We start from the raw sequence: 18,316 nt of genomic DNA, 5'->3' as shown, positions 1-18,316 counted from the left end.
GTCTGATTATCAATCGTTATCGATAAAATCCCAGAAAATATGGAGATATCATTATTTTTGTCAACATCGCACACCCCTAGGCTTGATATTTCATTCTTCTTTGCGTACTAGTGATTGTTTGGTACACCTAATTCATTGATCATCGTAAAATAATCTTTTATCCTAGAATTAGGTTCTCAACGATAACGAGGACAAGACAAAAATATGCATCATATGTATATAAAGTTTTTTTTTTATTATTATTTATTTTATTTTTTTTTGTGAAAGGGGTGGAGGTCTTGTTAGGGGGACCCCTAAGTGCTTTGACACAATTCGAACACTGCTTTTATGTCATGAACAATGTAATCGGAGATTGTGCCCTACATGAACAGGACACCTGACTCATCTAGTGCTATATGATACTGCTTAGGACTCAATATTCTTGAAGTTAATTGTTTTCTTTCCTTTTGAGACGGCACACACCTAGCATGGAAATGTTATTAGAAAGAGAACAACAAAGACCTTTGTCCTGTTAATGAGAAATATATGAAAATATTCATAAAATATGTTCAGATGAATGACATTTACAGGTCAAAAGGGGAGCTGACTGCAAGGAAGCAGAACCATAGTGAGAATGCACTTGAGCTGTCATCACTTTGTCATTAATCCAGGAACTTAAACTTAGTGGACTTAGTGTAGTGTAGTAGTGTACAGTTACTTTATGCCATCATACTGGTATTCATGGTGTTCATGGAACAAGATACTAAAAGACCATCCCTAAAAAGATTTCCAAATTGCATTATAATAGATGTATATAGCCTTTTAAACTTACAGAGACTTTGAATTAATCAACATTTCTATTTGGCATATCATAAATAAAATGAAATAGCAGACAACTAAACAGTCCTAAAATAGAAGAAGTAATATATATGAAATTCCATATAAAAATGAAGGTAAATCACTAATAAAAGCTATTGTAAAGTCATGGCAAAATAGATATATGACCAACAAAGTAATTACAATAGTGAAACCTCAGAAGAGAAATTTGCTTGACTTTGGGACACACAGGAATAAACAACATATTATTCTTTGTCCAGAGATACAAGGTTTAATTCAAAGTCTGTTATGCTAGAGCAGAGAAGAAGCAATAGTTAAGAGCAAACAAAACACAAGGAACATCGGGAAATAAAATAAAATAAAAAAGATGGAAGGTAACCATCAATGTGCCCTAAAAGAGGTCTTTGTCCAGAGATACAAGGTTTAATTCAAAGTCTGTTATGCTAGAGCAGAGAAGAAGCAATAGTTAAGAGCAAACAAAACACAAGGAACATGGGGAAATAAAATAAAATAAAAAGATGGAAGGTAACCATCAATGTGCCCTAAAAGAGAATGCTTAAATAATGATGAAAACATCAGCCAAGATCAAAACTATTCAAGGAGCTACATTAGAATTTCTAGGGATTTCTGGAATTTATGACACGTGAGACACTTACTTAGTAATAACAGATGTTTCTCAAATATCTGATTAGCATGCAAGTCTTATAGTAAATAGTCAAGATTTTAAAAGATTTAGAACATTATTTACTGGGAAAAAGAAATTCCTGATGGTATTTAACTACTATGGTTTTGTAGGCTGTCGTTGTTTAGTAGATTAAAAAACATATAGGAGAATTAGATAAAATTGTAGGAAGAGCTGAAATGAGATGAAAGATAATCTATGTTAATGGTTTGTCAAGCTTTGACTAGATAATTGATTATGGTGCAACATCAGTAACATCATTAAAGACCCATACAGTACAGAGTTCTTTGAATATGCCTAGAAGCAGTTAAATCATCTCCAGTCAATGTTCTAATTGTTGAAGTGTATGAAATTCCACTATGTTTGCACAGAGAGATACTGTCACATTGGACATCTCTAAAGAATTATGCTGGTATTCATATTGCAGATAAGAAATGTAGAGCTTCACCTGAATGCATATCAGGAAAGATTCTAAGTACTCAAATATATGCAAATGGATCAAAAGACCCAAATATAGGGGTCACAGGAGTAGGTATATTCAATTCAATTCAATTTACATTTATTTGTATAGTGCTTTTCACAATAGAAATCATTGCAAAGTTTCTACATTATATTTAGGAGTAGCTTATCAGTGTTAACTATGTTAAGGTGATGTCCATATGACAGAAATGTACAGTAAAACTCATCAAGTTAGTTAATGACATGCATTCAAACAAACAGTGAACACTATTAACGGCAATGATTATATTGCAAGTAAAATTTGGTAATTTTGTATGTTGGTTCATCTGAGGTTCTCTGAGGTGTTGGCATCATCTCTTCTCAGGTGTTCGGTCATCTCAGATTTTTGTAAGGGTTGGATCCCGACTGAGGCTTGTGTAATTCCTAGTTACCTCGGGATGCCCATCCCGTGGCAGAAACAGAGAAGCAAATAGAGAAAAATTATAGAGAAAAAAATGATGTGTTCAACCCAAGCAAAAAAACGAACATTATCAGGAAGGCTATTCCAGAGTTTGGGTGCCAAATGTGGAAAATCTCTACCTCCTTTAGTGGACTTTGCTATCCTATGTACTACCAAAAGTCCTGAGATTTGCAAACTTAAGGAGCATGATGGATTGTAGCGTGATAGAAGACTAGTTAGTTACGCAGGAGCTAAACCATTTAGGGCCTTATAAGTAAGTAGTAATATTTTGTAACTGTAATATTTTGTTTCTGCAGAAGAAACGGGTAGCATGTTCCGTAGCTTGGCAATGTTTCTAAGATGGAAGAATGCTGTTTTTGTAACATTTGAAAAAAAAAAAGTTGCTGTCTAATACAACATTTTTGACTGTAGAGGAAGTAACAGTACTTCCATCTAGATGCAGATTGTAATCTTTTTTGGTCCAATAAATAATATCTCTGTCTTATCCGAATTTAATAGGAGAAAATTATTGGTCATCCAATCTTTTACATTTTTAACACACTCTGTTAGCTTAAATAATTTAGAAGTTTCATCTGGTCTTGTTGAAATATGTAGTTAAGTATCATCAGCATAACAATGGAAACTAATCCTGTATTTTCTAATAATATTACCATGGGGGGACATACAGTATATACGGAAAATAGCAGAGGGCCTAAGACAGATCCTTGCGGCACTCCATACTTTACTGGCGTTTATTGAGATGATTCCCCATTTAAATAAACAAAGTGATAATGTTTGGACAGGTAGGATATAAACCATCTTAAAGCCTGCCATTGAATACCCGTATACATTTGTAATCTATCTATGAGTATGTCATGATCTATAGTGCCGAACGCAGCACTAACTAGCAATGAGATGCAGCCTTGGTCTGATGCAAGAAGCAAATAAATTGGTAATTTTAACAAGTGCCGTTTCTGTGCTATGATGGGGTCTGAAACCTGACTGAGATATTAATGTTAATATGGCATATACAAAGGAGTAGTAGTAGAATTTTTCTAATATAAAAATAAATAAAATATAAAAAATGGTTGAAAAACAAATATATAAATAAATGAATTACAAGGAAAGAGTAGGAATAGAGGAAATAAGAAATTGATGTTAAATAAACCATCCATAACAATAAAAGTAGGTGGCAATATGGAAACAGAATGCAATATAGGCAACCTAAGTAAAAGAAAAAGAAGAAGAGTAAAAGTGAAAGTAGAAGAAGGAAGTATGGAGGATATCGGACCCAACACAAGATTATTTATTGAAAAAATGTTCGTGCTTGTGTATTTGTTGTCATGCTTGACATTCGTCAGAGCAGGTAGGATAGTTTACTGTCTGATACCTTGCACAGTTTCAACTGTTTGTTATTTATGGTCACAAATGGTTTTAAATGTCTGCATATTAAATCCTATTGACCGCTTAGGTCAGCACAGATTTTCACGTATTAAGTGAAAACTACTATAATTAAAACTACTGCATGTAATGCTGTAAAATGTACACAGCTATTACACGGGAATCTAGAAATACAAACCACAGATGTACACATCAATCAACCTCTAGAGATCACTGTCTGGGGGTACTGCAAATCTGTTTTGAAACAATATTGATTGTGAAAAGCACTATACAATTTAAAAAATGACTCATTGTCTCATTTATCATTTATTGTATTTCTATTTGACAACTTTTTATGTCTTTACAGATGTGATCAGGAATGTACATATGTAATGGTATAATTTGAGGTCACGCTAATATTGAATGCTTGTCCTTGTGTATTCACAGGTTCTCACTCACTGATGGCTTTGGCAACATACATAGATGGACAAACGCCATTTCCTGAGTTCAGTGTTGTGGTGATGTTGGATGATGTGCAAATAGCGTATTATGACTCAGCCACATGGAAAACTGTCTATCGCTCTCACAGTGATTCAAAATATTACGATGAAGAGCAAAGGGATGCTGGTGTTGTATTTCAATATATATATAACAACCAGAAAAATTGGGAATTACATTGTAAGGATCAATTAAATAACACAGATCACACAGGTTAGTCTAAGCAACAATTAATTAATACCACACAATAACACAAAACATTTTCACTGCATTTTATATGTGCTATGTCAGTAAAGGCCAGTAGGTTTTAATTAAATTTCTTGCCATTCACATACAGGTGTACATGTTACTCAGAGACTTGTTGGATGTGAATTATTGAACAATGATGAACCAGGTTTATTTAAGTCTTGGGATGCTTTTGATGGACAAAATATTGGGGATCTCACATTTGACATGGAAAAAAATGAAATCCACAACACAATGCAATGGGGAATAACATGGGAGCAAGGACAACAGCGTCATGTAAAGTACGTTCTTCAAAATGTTTATCACCCTATTTGCATTAAAACCTTGCGGAGGTACCTGAACATGGAAAAGAACAATGTCATGAGAAAAGGTGAGTGACTTATCCTGATTAACCTCAGTATGGACCAGTCAGCAGTGCTGACAGAAAATACCTTTGCCTTTGATTGCTTTATGAATCATGATTACCATAAATTAATAACTAAAGCAATAAACTTAACAGTTTTACAACAGTAACACTTTTATGTAGTGAAGCCCAGAGTCAGACTCATGGAGAAGACACTCTCAGACTCTCAAGGGCTTCAGATCAGCTGTCTGGCCACTGGTTTTTACCCCCGTCACATTAACCTGACCCTGTTCAGAGATGGTCAGCCTGTGGATGATGATCAGATCACAGGAGGAGAGATTCTGCCCAACGGAGACGGAACTTACCAGATGAGGAAGAGTTTGGTGATCAGTGAAGAAGAACTATGTGAGGAACATAAATACAACTGCACAATGAAGCATCTCAATCTGGACAACAAACTGGACTTTACATTTGGTAAAGAAAAACTAACAAACGTTCAAGCCATGCAGCTTTTGAGTACATTAAAACCAAATCAAACAGTACATTTAGTAATCAAAATGATGAATTAAAACAGGCCTACTTTGAATAAGGTAAAAATCCTTTCTTATATAGGCTATGATTTTATTCTCCAGTTTCATTTATCTTACCTTAATTTCAGATGTGGCTGAATCTGACCCAGGATCATCTACGCAGTCTGTAGTTTTCAGTGTGCTGGTGTTCATGTGTGTGGTTGTTCTCATCATAACTGCACTCATCATATGGAGGAAGAGACAAGCTGCTGGTAAATGATCTGTTCTGTCCATTTCATTACATCTAATTCTGTTTAAACATTCACATACACAGTTTTGTGTGTCTAGTGTTTACTATGTGTCATTTTTGTTCAGGACGAGGATCTGAGACATCACACTGTAAATACTCTCCTACTCCATGTGAGTACACTGTGTTTTAAAGCATTTACAATTAAAAATGTACAAGTTATAGGCATTCAGCAGCATGTTCAATTTGATTTGAGAAACTTGTAACGAAAGGATTTTTTTTTTTTCAGCTTCTGCCTCTAATGAAAAGTGAGTCTATCTTAGGTAAAAAATTAAGGTCAAGACAATACATGCAAAACCTAAAATATCTTAGCATTTGCTTGTTGGACGCCAACGATAATGACGAGTAAAAAGATGGTAAATGAAGGAATGTAATAGGTACACAACAATAACAAATTATTGCAGCTGCATTCCTCGCTGGTACAAGGTAATCTATTTTTGTCTTTAGAAATGTCTAAAACTTTGATTGGAGAATAGCATTGAATTTTGTTTGTTTGTTATGAACAAATTGCATTTGATATTTGATCATTGGAAATATATGTTTTGATTAAAATCCCAGAAAATGTAACCTGAATATAATGTATATTTCACAATGTGCTGGTTTCTTAATTAAGTTTCAAGAACCACTGCACTACTTTTGAAGGATCTAAGGATCCTCAAATGCAAACTGTGTGTGTTGCTTTAAGAGAGCAACCATACATTTGTGTTGTGTTTTACTTTCTTTCTTTTATATTCATTTATTCTTCATTCATTTATTAATTCATTGATTCATTCATAATCATTTATCATTTAATTGTTTTATGATTGCATTTAATCATATAATCATTTATAATAACCATTTATATACTAATTACATTTATTCATTAATTGATTAGTCATTTATATTACATTATATTGTTGTTTTTTATATATTATTTTTCCATTGTTGTTTAGTCTTATGACTGTGTGTTTCAAGGGCTGTTTGTCTTCATGAATAAGAGATAAGAGGGAATGTTCATGGAAATTCAAGGTCAGATGAAATCTGAGCATTGAGACATACTCAACTGATTCAATAAACTTTTTTTTTATCATCACTTCGTCTCCTGCTTCTGCTATTCACTGGCTTTACTCAGTCAACTTCTTGGCTGATAGAAGACTGTTAGAGTTTTGGTTATTTTGGGTAACAGACAAGACTTGCTGTTAACAGGTTATGGGTGTTAGGCAATTTTGCTGACTAGTTGTTCTGTTACCAGACAAAATTGATTTTTCTGACAGGATCTGGCATTTGGGGCTGGATCCTAATTATCTGGCAGGGAGGCATGATCTAACACTGTGAAGGAGCCAATGTGTGTATGGTTTTAAGTTATCAGAATCTTTTGTTGTGTGCTGTGTTTTCGTCACATGTTAGAGATAAAACAATGTCTCCATCTCTAGGTTTTTAACATCATATGATAACATTGTGAAGCAGTAATTGTCCATAGCCCTTGCTTTGGTATAATAACACTTGTTAAAATTGTGCTGGTCAGACAAATTCAGAATGAAAGACAACTATTATTCTATAAAGTCTGCTAATTTTTACCATCACTTCTGCTTCCTGCCTTTGTTTGCTCTCTTGATAGAAGAGTTGACAAGACTGGTTTTGGATATTTAAAAAAAAATGCAGTATGGGATGAAATTAGACTCAAAATGATTAATAGATGCACGCACAGTTATCCATGTACTGCATACATTTTATACATGTATCTTACTAACCACAAACAAATTCAGGATTAAATGATTGTGCAGCGATTTGCACAAATACAGATATGTTTGCGAATAAAAATGTTTTGTTCTGCATTAATATATCATAAATTGCTCGTTGAAAAATTCGCAAATGTGCGTCACTACACTGAAACAAATGCTGTAAACTGCGAAAATGAAGTCTCAAAATCCAAATGAGACGAACAAGAAAGACTCGAACTAGACATCAATTAATGCACGGTTGTCACCTGATCCACATATGCACGGATTCTTTTTTGCATGAGCAATTTATGATATATTAATGCAGAACAGAAAATTTTTATTCCCAAACATATCTGTATTTGTACAAATCGCTGCACAATCATTTAATCCTGAATTCCACAGACTCAAATTGAAAGGCATTTGTTTGTGGTTAGTAAGATATGTATAAAATGTATGCAGTACATGGATAATTGTGCGTGCATCTATTAATCATTTTGAGTCAAATTTCATCCCATACCCTTTCTCCCCATATTAGCGATGCCCCTGATGTTGGTGTGAAACTGTTATCAGAGACTGAAGACATGACACTTCACGCACACCGACAGGTGGCAGTAACTGCCTTGTTACACGCCAAAAATGAAGAAGAAAAACAACAACAAACTGTCCAATCAAAATATTACATATTAGGGAAGCATCCAAATGGACTATGTGAACAATGCAAAGTAGAAGAAACAGTGACCCATGCAATTCTTGAATGTAAGAAATACGAGGAAGAAAGAAGTAATATGATAGTTTAAATCAAGAAGAATGGAATTCAGGTGGTACATTTTAAATCTTTAATAAAATGGGCAAGTGAAATAAATAGTAAAGCTTTCTTTAATTTTCTTAAAAGGACGGGATTAATAAGTAGAATGTAACTCTCTGTTCCACACTCCGGAGCAGAAGGTGGCGGTAATGCACCTAATTACGCTGGTTTCCAGCCGCAAGAAGAAGAAGAACAACAACAAACTGTTGATAACGGACAATAATCACGATAAGAGGACACTCTTAAAAGTACACCTCACCTGTACTTTTTTTTCCTGAGCCACAGGAGAAAATGCTCACTCTTGTGTGTATGTTGACTTTTTGGCCAGTCGTTAACGCAGGTATGTTAGTGCTGCTATCCTGTATATTTCAAGCATATGGTGAGGTGAGCACATCTGTGTTTTTGAATGTCTGTGCACTGCAGTGTGCACTAAATCTTGCTGCAAATGCTAGCTTGGTTTTTGCTGGTTAAGTTTTTGGGGAATAGTGCAGTTTTGAGAATCTTTCTTTTGGAAAATACTGCTTAGGTTGTTTACTGCCTAATTAATTTAAAAAGCTGTGACTTCTGAAAATTTGTAGTCATGCGAACAATTTTTTGCCTAATTATTTAGCAGTCTGTGACTTTTAGTATCTTTTAGTGTTGAAGTAAAACATTGACCGTAATGACCACACATTTTATTGGACCGTTTACTTTATTTGTTTAAAATTTCTGTCTTCTAACTTGATAGACGGATAAAGTGAGCTTCTGTCACTGTGCGTCTGCTCAGGCGCTGGGTTCTATCGCTGTCAAAATAAACGTTCCGGCGCTGTCATAATAGTTCTGACACTTTGCAATTTACAGATATATGATGCTATATTTAGAAAATTTAGTTTTATTGTAATGTGAGAGAAAGATGGGTCTTCGTCCTCTCAACGTTTTTTTTTTACCTTCCAATACCTAAACATCTTATAGCTGTTTTTATGCTTGAGTTTTTTTTTTTTCTTTTTGCAGAGGCTGTTTGCATTAGATGTTATTTACACGAAGTACAAATAGCTGACACTTTTTAAGTGTAAAAAGTGTTTAGATGCTATTTATAATTAGTGTAAATGAGAGATAGTATTTGCACTTCAATGTATTGTAGTACATTATAAAACAGTAATAGCCTAATAACAACATAATCAGTGTATGATCATTTTTATTAACATAATACATTGATGTTGCCATGTAGGTACCTTATTTGTCCCTAACACTAAAACCCACTCTACTCCTACTGAACCTGTGGATCGGTAAAGGTATTCTTGAAGGTCCAAGAAGGGAGACACATTTTTTGAGTATTCAGTATGAGCTGCATGCCTTGTTGTCGATGTGCATTGCAGTTCATGTAAACAGCCTTTGACAACAAGTCAAGCCATTTTTTCTTTCCACGGCCTTTGGCTTTTCTAACCAAACAAATAAAAATAACTTGATGGTTTCTGGCCTCTGTGTCCCTTTCTGTAGAGGTTTGCAGGAACGCAAATTTGCATCTACAGTAATGATGTAATTTGACATTGTACTAATATTGAATGCTTGTCCTTGTGTATCCACAGGTTCTCACTCACTGATGGCTTTGGCAACATATATAGTTGGACAAACACAATTTCCCGAGTTTAGTGTTGTGGTGATGTTGGATGATGTACAAATAGTGTATTATGACTCAACCACGTGGAAACCTGTCTATCGCTCTCACAGTGATTCAAAATACTATGATGAAGAGCAAAGTGATGCTGGTGTTGTATTGCGTGATATGTATTATGACATGAAAGATCGAGCCTTTTATCTTAAGGAGCACCAAAATCACACAGGTGGTGAGAGCTATAGTCTACATATCAATATCAACACACAAAACATTTAATAACACATGTAGCTTTTATGTGTCTATTATTTTTTCCTTAAAATCAATCATCTAATTTTTGTCATTGTACTCTTTAGTACATGTAGCTTTTTTGCTTCTACATCAATTTTTATTTATTTATTTCACATCTTATATTGTACTGTGTTATTGAAGAATAATACATCTTAACTTTTTTTCATTCATTTGAAGGTGTACATGTTCATCAGAGACTTGTTGGATGTGAACTGTTGAACAGCAATAAACCAGGTCAACTTCACTACTGGGATGCTTTCGGTGGACAAAATATGGAGGAGTTTATTTTTGATGTAGGAAAACACGCTATCCAGATAAAAATGCCGTGGGTGATAACATGGGACCAACTAAAACGGGTTCATGAAAACTTTATGTATGAAAATGTTTATCATCCTATTTGCATTAAAACTTTGAGAAGGTACCTGAATATGGAGAAGAACAATGTGCTGAGAAAAGGTGAGAGGATCAACCTTATTAACTTGAGTATAATTAAGAAAAAAGCATGATCAAAAAATATAACCCAGACAGCTGTGCTAACAGAGAATGTGACTCTGAAAACTATATGAATCATGCTTATGATAAATGAATGACTGATGCAATGAACCCAACAGTTTAGCAACAGTAACACTTCTCGTCCTTCTCTGTAGTGAAGCCCAGAGTCAGACTCATGAAGAAGACACTCTCAGACTCTCAAGGGCTTCAGATCAGCTGTCTGGCCACTGGTTTTTACCCCCGTCACATTAACCTGACCCTGTTCAGAGATGGTCAGCCTGTGGATGATGATCAGATCACAGGAGGAGAGATTCTGCCCAACGGAGACGGAACTTACCAGATGAGGAAGAGTTTGGTGATCAGTGAAGAAGAGCTACGTGAGGAACATAAATACAACTGCACAATGAAGCACCTCAATCTGGACAACAAACTGGACATTATTTTTGGTAAAGAAAAACTAACAATTAAGGAAAATGCCTCTTTGGAAATGAAATTCGACATTAGGTTTAATAACAAAAACTAACTTTATATAACTAGCTTACTGATTTCTGTTTTTTTTTAATTGCTTCACCCCAATTTCAGATGTGGCTGAATCTGACCCAGGATCATTTACGCAGTCTGTAGTTTTCAGTGTGCTGGTGTTCATGTGTGTGGTTGTTCTCATCATAACTGCACTCATTATATGGAGGAAGAGACGAGCTGCTGGTAAATTTTAAGTAGAAAGGTAACAAAGATCAATTTATCTGATATTCAAGTAAACTGGTGAAGCAACAGAAAATACTTGGTTCTTTAGTGAAAAAGAAAAATGAATCTGTGTTCACCATATCTAAGTCTCAAGTGTAGTTTAGTGATGCTCTAAACTTTATTATAGTGTAAGTGTGTACCTTCTTCATTCTCATTTAGGTTCAGTTTCCAAGACAACCCAGAGTCATTACACTCGGACTCCAAGTGAGTAAACATTATTTTATTATTATATTTGTACTACTTTAGTAAGTGATGAAATAAAAAAATGTGTAAATATAGTTTTTTTTCCAACACTTTTTTCAAAAACATATACAATAATTATTATAGCATTTATATCTCAGTTGTTCTTTAAATGTAATCTTTTGCATTATGAAGTAACGTCTTTATCTTTGTTCTGCTTTAGTGCGAGATGCAACTTGAAAAAAAATTAGCCTGTATGGACTCAAATTGATGAGGTAATACACACACAGTATTTGGTCTCATTTGTTTCCTGTGGATGTCGGTGGCTCTTATTGGAGTCTTTGATGGGACATTGGAAAGTTGCTCATCAAGCTGTATCCTCTTATGAAGAATGCACCTCAGTATGACACGCTGCTCAAAAATAAGACTGATCGAAACACAATGATGTAGGAGTTTTTTTTATATATATTATTATAACAGTTACAGCGCAATCAAGGTATACTTTTTTTGGCCATTATGTGTGTTTTCCAGGAAAACAAACTGATAAGCTTGAAAATTGCTAGCACTATACTCTGATTAGTAGAGCTACAGGAATACATTTGTAATTGAGCCATTGCATAAATGTATTTGCATCAAAAACATATTCTGTTATGTGGCAAAGACATTCATTTAAATGACATGGGAGTTGGTGCACTACCTTGAACACCTGACACATCCAGTGTTATATGACACCTTATTGATCAATAAAAAACTCTAAAGTTGGTCGTTTTCACTTTCTGTGTAAAACAGAGCATATCACAGAAACGTTGGTGAGATGTGTATCTGTGTCTCATGTCACACGATCGAATGTGACATGTAAACCTAATTCTTAATCCTAATTCACTCAATTTGTGAATATTTTATCACAACCTAATTTAATTGTGATCAATCCACTTAAATTTCTAAAACAGATGTTTAGTTAATCCATTTATGTTGGTAAGTGAATAAGTTTTGTTGCCATTAAATGAAAATGGCCATGAAATTGCTAGTTCCCAGCATGCCTTGCACAGGACTTTATGGGAAGGGTAAACTATGTTGAAATAAGGCAATATTTTATATCTTCTGGAGCAAGGTGAAAAAAAGCTTGAGAACTGTTTTATGTTCTGCTATGTTGGAATTTAAATGTCCTTTGTAACAGAAGGTTGAAGTTTTGGGGTTTTCCACTGTGGTGAAGAGTGTTTACTGGGCACTTTACTTTAAAAATACCAGCCCAGTAAACACAGTGATGTATATATAATGTGTGTGTATATGTATATATATATATATATATATATATAAAGAAGAGTTGCATTCAGCAGGCTACTGTGTCCCACTGCTGGCTATTGGTGAATAGATCTGAATAGAATTGATCCATGTGGACGATCAGAGAATGTTGAATGTGTGCATATTAAACTCTGTCGAAACAGCTTAGGCCAGTATCTATCAGATGAATACACATACAGTACATGTGGTTGTCAGACCTAAAAGAAGAAACATTACGTAAGAATCCACGAACAGAAATTGTGTATAACAGATGGTCATCTAGGTGCTGTATAGGTAAAGGGTAACTGCTTTGTCTTGTAACATTGCTTGCACTGGGTCGCACAGTGGCTCAGTGTGAAGCACTGTTGCCTCACAGCAAAAAGTTCCTCGGTTGAAGTTCCAATTGAGACGGGGATTTCTGTCTGGAGTTCTCATGTTCTCCCTGTCAGTGTGGGTTTCCTGTAGTTGAATTCTCCTCATGTCTTGCCCAACAACTACGACTGATTTTCTCCTTCTATCTTTTTTTCAATCACTTAGACATTTTCTTTTAAAGGGGTCATATGATGTTGCTAAAAAGAACATTATTTTGTGTATTTGATGTAATGAAATGTGTTTATGCGGTTTAAGATTCAAAAACATTAAAACCCATTATAAACTAGGCATTTGTTGCATCCAGTGGGGACATAATTACAGATTATAATGACTTATACTGTCTTTTTACACGTTGCGTTGCATCGCACCATGTAAACATAAAACCATGTCTGCATTTGTGATCGGAGAAATGACCAACAACAAGCGCTACTCTACACTGCTCAAAACTCGCATTGAAAACTTATGAAAACGTACTTACATTCTGTGAGTCAGAACAGCCGGCATTGTAGTCTACTCTACCAGGATCAGGAAACAGTCCTCCATAAAATGCGCTGCACACATCTGAATATTTGGGTTGAACTGTTCTGGAACAGCATTGTAAATACAACTTAACCACTGATTTCTAGTCATGTCCTCTTTTGGAAGGCCAAACAAAGTAGTTCCGCTTTCATAACGAAACACACAGCGTCACACACACAGCGGGCTAGAGTGAGCGGTGGCTGGCGGGCTTGAGAGAGGAACGGCCGGCGGGCGGATTCGATGAAGGAGCGGGCTTGCGGCAACCACATGTGACGACCCCAGGCTGACTCCGCTTCCAGCATGTAGATATGTGGGGGCGTGTTAGAACGAGCCGTTTTAGGTAGGCGTGGCTGACTCTTAACTTTTATAAAGAATATCTCTTTGGACTTGAGACTTTAGTCTTTGCAACTTTACAGATCTTATTTATTCACAAAGAGCTTGTAACACTCCAAAGAGAAAGGAAAACTTGAAATTGCATCATATGACCCCTTTAAAGAGTTTCTTTTCAGTTTCTTAAAATAAGATGGAGGAGCCAAAAATTTAATAATTATTTCACCACTAGAGGGCAATGTGCACTTTGTGAGTTGATGCAGGTCACCTGTTCAACATCACATGATATTAACTCTCCCTCAAGGTTGTATTGGTCAGGTACAGGTGCAGGAACAAATGTTTTTTTACCATAGCTCCACATGCTTTTATTGTAAATGTTGTTTGTTCTCACCATGTTAAGAAGCTTTGTGGACATTTTATTTCAACATATGAGCAAAGAACACCTTACCAACCTACCCTGGCTTAAGGGAAAGAAACTACATAAGAAATATGATGTCAGTTGTCATCTTGGTTTTGCAGCATTGTAGTTAAGTTATATTTTTTTAATAGTGGCCTTTGCTCAGTGCACTACCAGTGCACTATTGTAAACTGATACAGTCTGTTGAAGAGTGAAAATGTGAAATCACAAGTTTATGGCAATATGTGCAATTGATTTTTCATACTTTTTAAATTTCAAACTATAATAAATAGTATAGCAGAGCTTGGTAAAACTATATGTTAAGAATGTAAGAACATTTAGGTTTCAAGTTAAAAGCAATGGGTTAGCAGGTAAATATGCACTAGAGGGCAATTTTTATTTAATATATACGATTTCAATTTTCTCTGATATTGTTCTGATATTGTGATATTGTTCATTAATATGTATGATAGGTGTCTGGGAGCGTTTTACTGACCATTCTGAAGCAGGATGCCCAACGGCCACACATGCAAAGCAAAGCCATAAAGTGTAATGTTAAAGGAACAGTCAACTCATTATTTATTGAGAAAAGTGATTCAGTGTTACATATCTGTATGTTGTAAAAGTATGCAAACCTTTGCTTTCAGTACTATCTGTTGTGACCCCATTTTGCAGCTTTTTGCAGAAAATTGTAAAAGGTTTCTTAAAAATATTTACAATAAAAGAAAAACATGACAGACACTCACAATTTATAGTACAATCACAATTTATTAATTGTAAAAATGTCAAAAGCAGTACAAAAAGTAGTCCAAATTACGATGTATTGCAGTCACAGTCACAGTCCTCTGTGACAGAATACAATAGTTATGTGTCAAAGTCAAGGTCAGGTTTATTTATTTATATCGCACCATAAAAGCAACATGAGTGCTGACCAAAGTGCTGTAAAACAGACAAAACATGACATATCACCATACAAAAGAAAGCCTTAGAACACATAGATTTTAGAATGGTCAATAACAACTAAGATGATCTAAGCATTCTCTGGGAAGAATAAGGATGAAGAAAATCTGAGATGTAGGTAGGAGCAAGACCATGCAGTACAATCAGTACAATCCTAATCTTTATTTATTTTTTATTTTTTTTGTATTCTATTCCCGTCATTTTACTGACAACTGCTTCTCTAATCTCGGTTCAATGCGGGATTCACAAAATGCATGCTCTTGAAAGATGGCTTAGTACCCAGTTTATTTGGACCAGCTGGCTCCACTGAATCACAACCTGTAAGTATGATACTGTAAATAAGAAATGTTTATATTGTCTATTGAGCATTCAAAAAAACAGAATTATGGCAATGAGTCTATCGTTTCCGACACGTGCTGTACGCAGTACTGTAGACCAATCACAACAGACTGGGCCATCTGACCAATCAGAGCAGAGTAGGCTCACGGAAAGGAGGGGTTTAGAGAGACTGAATCTTGGAACTGTTGGAAGAATGAGAATTGTTGGAAAACTAGGTGATATTAAATGCATATTTTGAGAAAATTAAAGCATTTTTTTTACCTTGATGCATGAAAACCTAAACCCCCAAAAACAATATTAGGAACCTTAAAAATTGAATAATAGGGGCACTTTAAACAATATGATTTCAGACCACATGGGCTAATTTTTATGTTGCAAAGTTTTGCATGTTGTCTCGACTTTAATGTAGGACCATAGACTCACTTGTCATGTTTAATCATGGGTGGAAGCTGAAATGAAGAAGAAGAAAAAAAGGTAGTCATTTCCAGAAAGTTTCCAAAATTAACCAAAGAATTAACATGCTGCATTCATATTACTTTATAAAAAAGTGTACTCACATGCAGTAAGAGAGTAATCACTTTGTGACTTCTTGAATCCTTGTCCTGAATAAGAATGACACAGTTAAACCATGTCCATGATGAATACAGAGTAACACTACAGAAACATGAAACTGCATACAGTGAACTTTGAAAGAGGTCTCTAAAGGAATGAACTTGTCTTTACAGAACATTTACCAGCAGCTTGTCTCTTCCTCCATATGATGAGTGCAGTTATGATGACAACAGCCACACCCATGAACACCAGCACACTGAAAACTACAGAATGAGTAGGTGATCCTGGCTCATATTCAGCCACATCTGACAATGTGGTGAATTAAAAAAGTAATAACAGAAAAAAAACAGTAAGATAATGGACAGATAAAGGTGTTTTTTTATTTTTTATTAAACCTGTTGCATTTTTGATTGTTTTTTAGTTTTTCTTTACCAAATGTAATATCCAGTTTGTTATCCAGATTGAGGTGCTTCATTGTGCAGTTGTATTTATGTTCCTCACGTAGCTCTTCTTTACTGATCCCCAACCTCTTCCTCATCTGGTAAGTTCCGTCTCCGTTGGGCAGAATCTCTCCTCCTGTGATCTGATCATCATCCACAGGCTGACCATCTCTGAACAGGGTCAGGTTAATGTGACGGGGGTAAAAACCAGTGGCCAGACAGCTGATCTGAAGCCCTTGAGAGTCTGTGAGTGTCTTCTTCATGAGTCTGACTCTGGGTTTAACTATACAGAGAAAAATTAGAAGTGTTACTGTTTATGTGTTAACATTAAAGTGTTGGGTTCATTGCATGAGTAAGTAATTATGCTGATGTTAATTGGGTTGATTCTCTCACCTTTTCTCATTACACTGTTCTTTTTCATGTACAAGTACCTACGCAAAACTTTAATGCAAATAGGTTGATATATATTTTTTATCAGAAACCTCATATGAAGTCTTGTTATTTGGCCCCATGGCCCCCATATTATTTTTGTCTGGACATTTTTTTCTGTGTCAAATGTGTATTCTCCTATTTCTTGTCCATTAAAAGCATCCCATCTCTGCAGTAGACCTGGTTTATCATCATCCAACAGTTCACATCCAGCAAGTCTCTGTTGAACATGTACACCTTCAAATGAACAGAAAAAAAATTTGTTTCTTAAAAGACTTACTACTAGTCTTCACTGAAAATATTCATACAAGATGTAGACTGAAAATACTTGTAATCATAACCGTCTCAAATGAACTTTTCTCGCTTAAACATCAAAATCTTGTACAAAACATGTACAAACTCTGCATTTGTTATCAAAGTTATGTGTAATATTATCAATGTGTTGGCCAGCACTCACCATTTGTGTGATTTAGATGCTTCTTAAAATAAACTGCTCGCTCTTTCATGCTGTTATACATATCGAGAAATACAATATCAGCATCACTTTTCTCTTCATTTTGGTACTTTGAATCACTTGAACTGCGATATACAACACTCCATGTGACCGAGTCATAATATCCTATTTGCACATCATCCAACATCAGCACAACACTGAACTCAGGAAATGGTGTTTGTCCAACTATATATGTTGCAAAAGCCATCAGTGAGTGAGAACCTATGGATAAACACAAAAAACGTTCAAAATGACTATATACGAGACATGCTCTAATACCAAGAATAAATAAGGACCGCCGTACTGTATATATATTTCTATCATGACAACCCTCAGAGGGTTTGGCATAATGTACATGACAATGTTAATGTATGGTCTTGGCGAAATAGATCTGCTATGCTGCAGAGCAAGTACTGATACTTGCTACTGCCAATACATCCACATCATGCTGCTATAAAAAAAACGGAAAAGTCCTATACGTTTGTGCTAGCTGGACTGCCTCACAAACGAGGGTCAGTTCAGCGCTGGAGTTGTGCAAACTGCAAAGATTGCTTCTGAAAGAGGGATCGATACCAACGCTTCGTGCGCAAACGTCCAGACTCCAGACAAAGTAAGCATCACGCCTCATATTTTGTTTTCCAAAAGAGCTTGGCTCTCTGTAAGGCTAATGTTGCTAAAACTACCATTGTCTCTGCCTGTTTTCACTATTGCTGCCTTCACAT

General features: G+C 35.3%; 2 protein-coding genes across 5 annotated transcripts; one reads left to right on the top strand and one right to left on the bottom strand.

Annotated features, from left to right (window-relative positions):
- Window positions 1–4,223: 4,223 nt before the first annotated feature.
- Window positions 4,224–12,238, top strand: LOC107723243 (major histocompatibility complex class I-related gene protein-like). 4 transcript variants are annotated; one of them, XM_016531806.1, is made up of 7 exons: window positions 4,224–4,487; window positions 4,612–4,890; window positions 5,047–5,337; window positions 5,522–5,644; window positions 5,748–5,792; window positions 5,909–5,927; window positions 6,634–6,736. In XM_016531806.1, exons 1-7 carry the CDS (start codon window positions 4,238–4,240, stop codon window positions 6,653–6,655), a joined length of 1,029 nt encoding a protein of 342 aa, XP_016387292.1. In that variant the 5' UTR covers window positions 4,224–4,237; the 3' UTR covers window positions 6,656–6,736. The 4 variants fall into 4 exon arrangements, 1 of the variants encoding a protein (XP_016387292.1); XR_001637907.1 differs by lacking the exons at window positions 4,612–4,890; window positions 5,047–5,337; window positions 5,522–5,644; ... (1 more) ...; window positions 5,909–5,927; window positions 6,634–6,736 and adding exons at window positions 9,922–10,007; window positions 10,244–10,522; window positions 10,714–11,004; ... (1 more) ...; window positions 11,462–11,506; window positions 11,706–12,238 and having other exon boundaries at window positions 4,259–4,395; XR_001637906.1 differs by lacking the exons at window positions 4,224–4,487; window positions 4,612–4,890; window positions 5,047–5,337; ... (2 more) ...; window positions 5,909–5,927; window positions 6,634–6,736 and adding exons at window positions 8,253–8,524; window positions 9,750–10,004; window positions 10,244–10,522; ... (2 more) ...; window positions 11,462–11,506; window positions 11,706–12,238.
- Window positions 12,239–16,099: 3,861 nt separating this feature from the next.
- LOC107723226 (major histocompatibility complex class I-related gene protein-like) lies at window positions 16,100–17,811 on the bottom strand. The gene is made up of 6 exons (XM_016531783.1): window positions 17,559–17,811; window positions 17,066–17,338; window positions 16,665–16,955; window positions 16,404–16,537; window positions 16,238–16,282; window positions 16,100–16,129 (listed from the first exon to the last, which is right to left on the bottom strand). The coding sequence occupies exons 1-6, from the start codon at window positions 17,800–17,802 to the stop codon at window positions 16,100–16,102; spliced, it is 1,017 nt and encodes a 338-aa protein (XP_016387269.1). The 5' UTR covers window positions 17,803–17,811.
- Window positions 17,812–18,316: the final 505 nt, after the last annotated feature.

The sequence above is a fragment of the Sinocyclocheilus rhinocerous genome, unplaced genomic scaffold (genome assembly GCF_001515625.1).
Source record: "Sinocyclocheilus rhinocerous isolate Xijiao unplaced genomic scaffold, SAMN03320098_v1.1 scaffold2199, whole genome shotgun sequence".
NCBI classification, from domain to species: Eukaryota; Metazoa; Chordata; class Actinopteri; order Cypriniformes; family Cyprinidae; genus Sinocyclocheilus; species Sinocyclocheilus rhinocerous.
The sequence above is the reverse complement of the archived record's forward strand: the minus strand, read 5'-3'. Positions and strand labels throughout refer to the sequence as shown.

Excerpts from the sequence above, each read along its gene's own strand:
- LOC107723226 (XM_016531783.1), bottom strand. The coding sequence starts at position 17,802 with ATGGCTTTTGCAACATATATAGTTGGACAAACACCATTTCCTGAGTTC. Across the intron at positions 16,538-16,664 it reads CAAACTGGATATTACATTTG|ATGTGGCTGAATATGAGCCA; the intron begins GTAAAGAAAAAC and ends CCACATTGTCAG. Across the intron at positions 16,130-16,237 it reads TGATTACTCTCTTACTGCAT|CTTCCACCCATGATTAAACA; the intron begins GTGAGTACACTT and ends TCTTCATTTCAG.
- LOC107723243 (XM_016531806.1), top strand. The coding sequence starts at position 4,238 with ATGGCTTTGGCAACATACATAGATGGACAAACGCCATTTCCTGAGTTC. Across the intron at positions 4,488-4,611 it reads AAATAACACAGATCACACAG|GTGTACATGTTACTCAGAGA; the intron begins GTTAGTCTAAGC and ends ATTCACATACAG. Across the intron at positions 5,645-5,747 it reads GAGGAAGAGACAAGCTGCTG|GACGAGGATCTGAGACATCA; the intron begins GTAAATGATCTG and ends ATTTTTGTTCAG.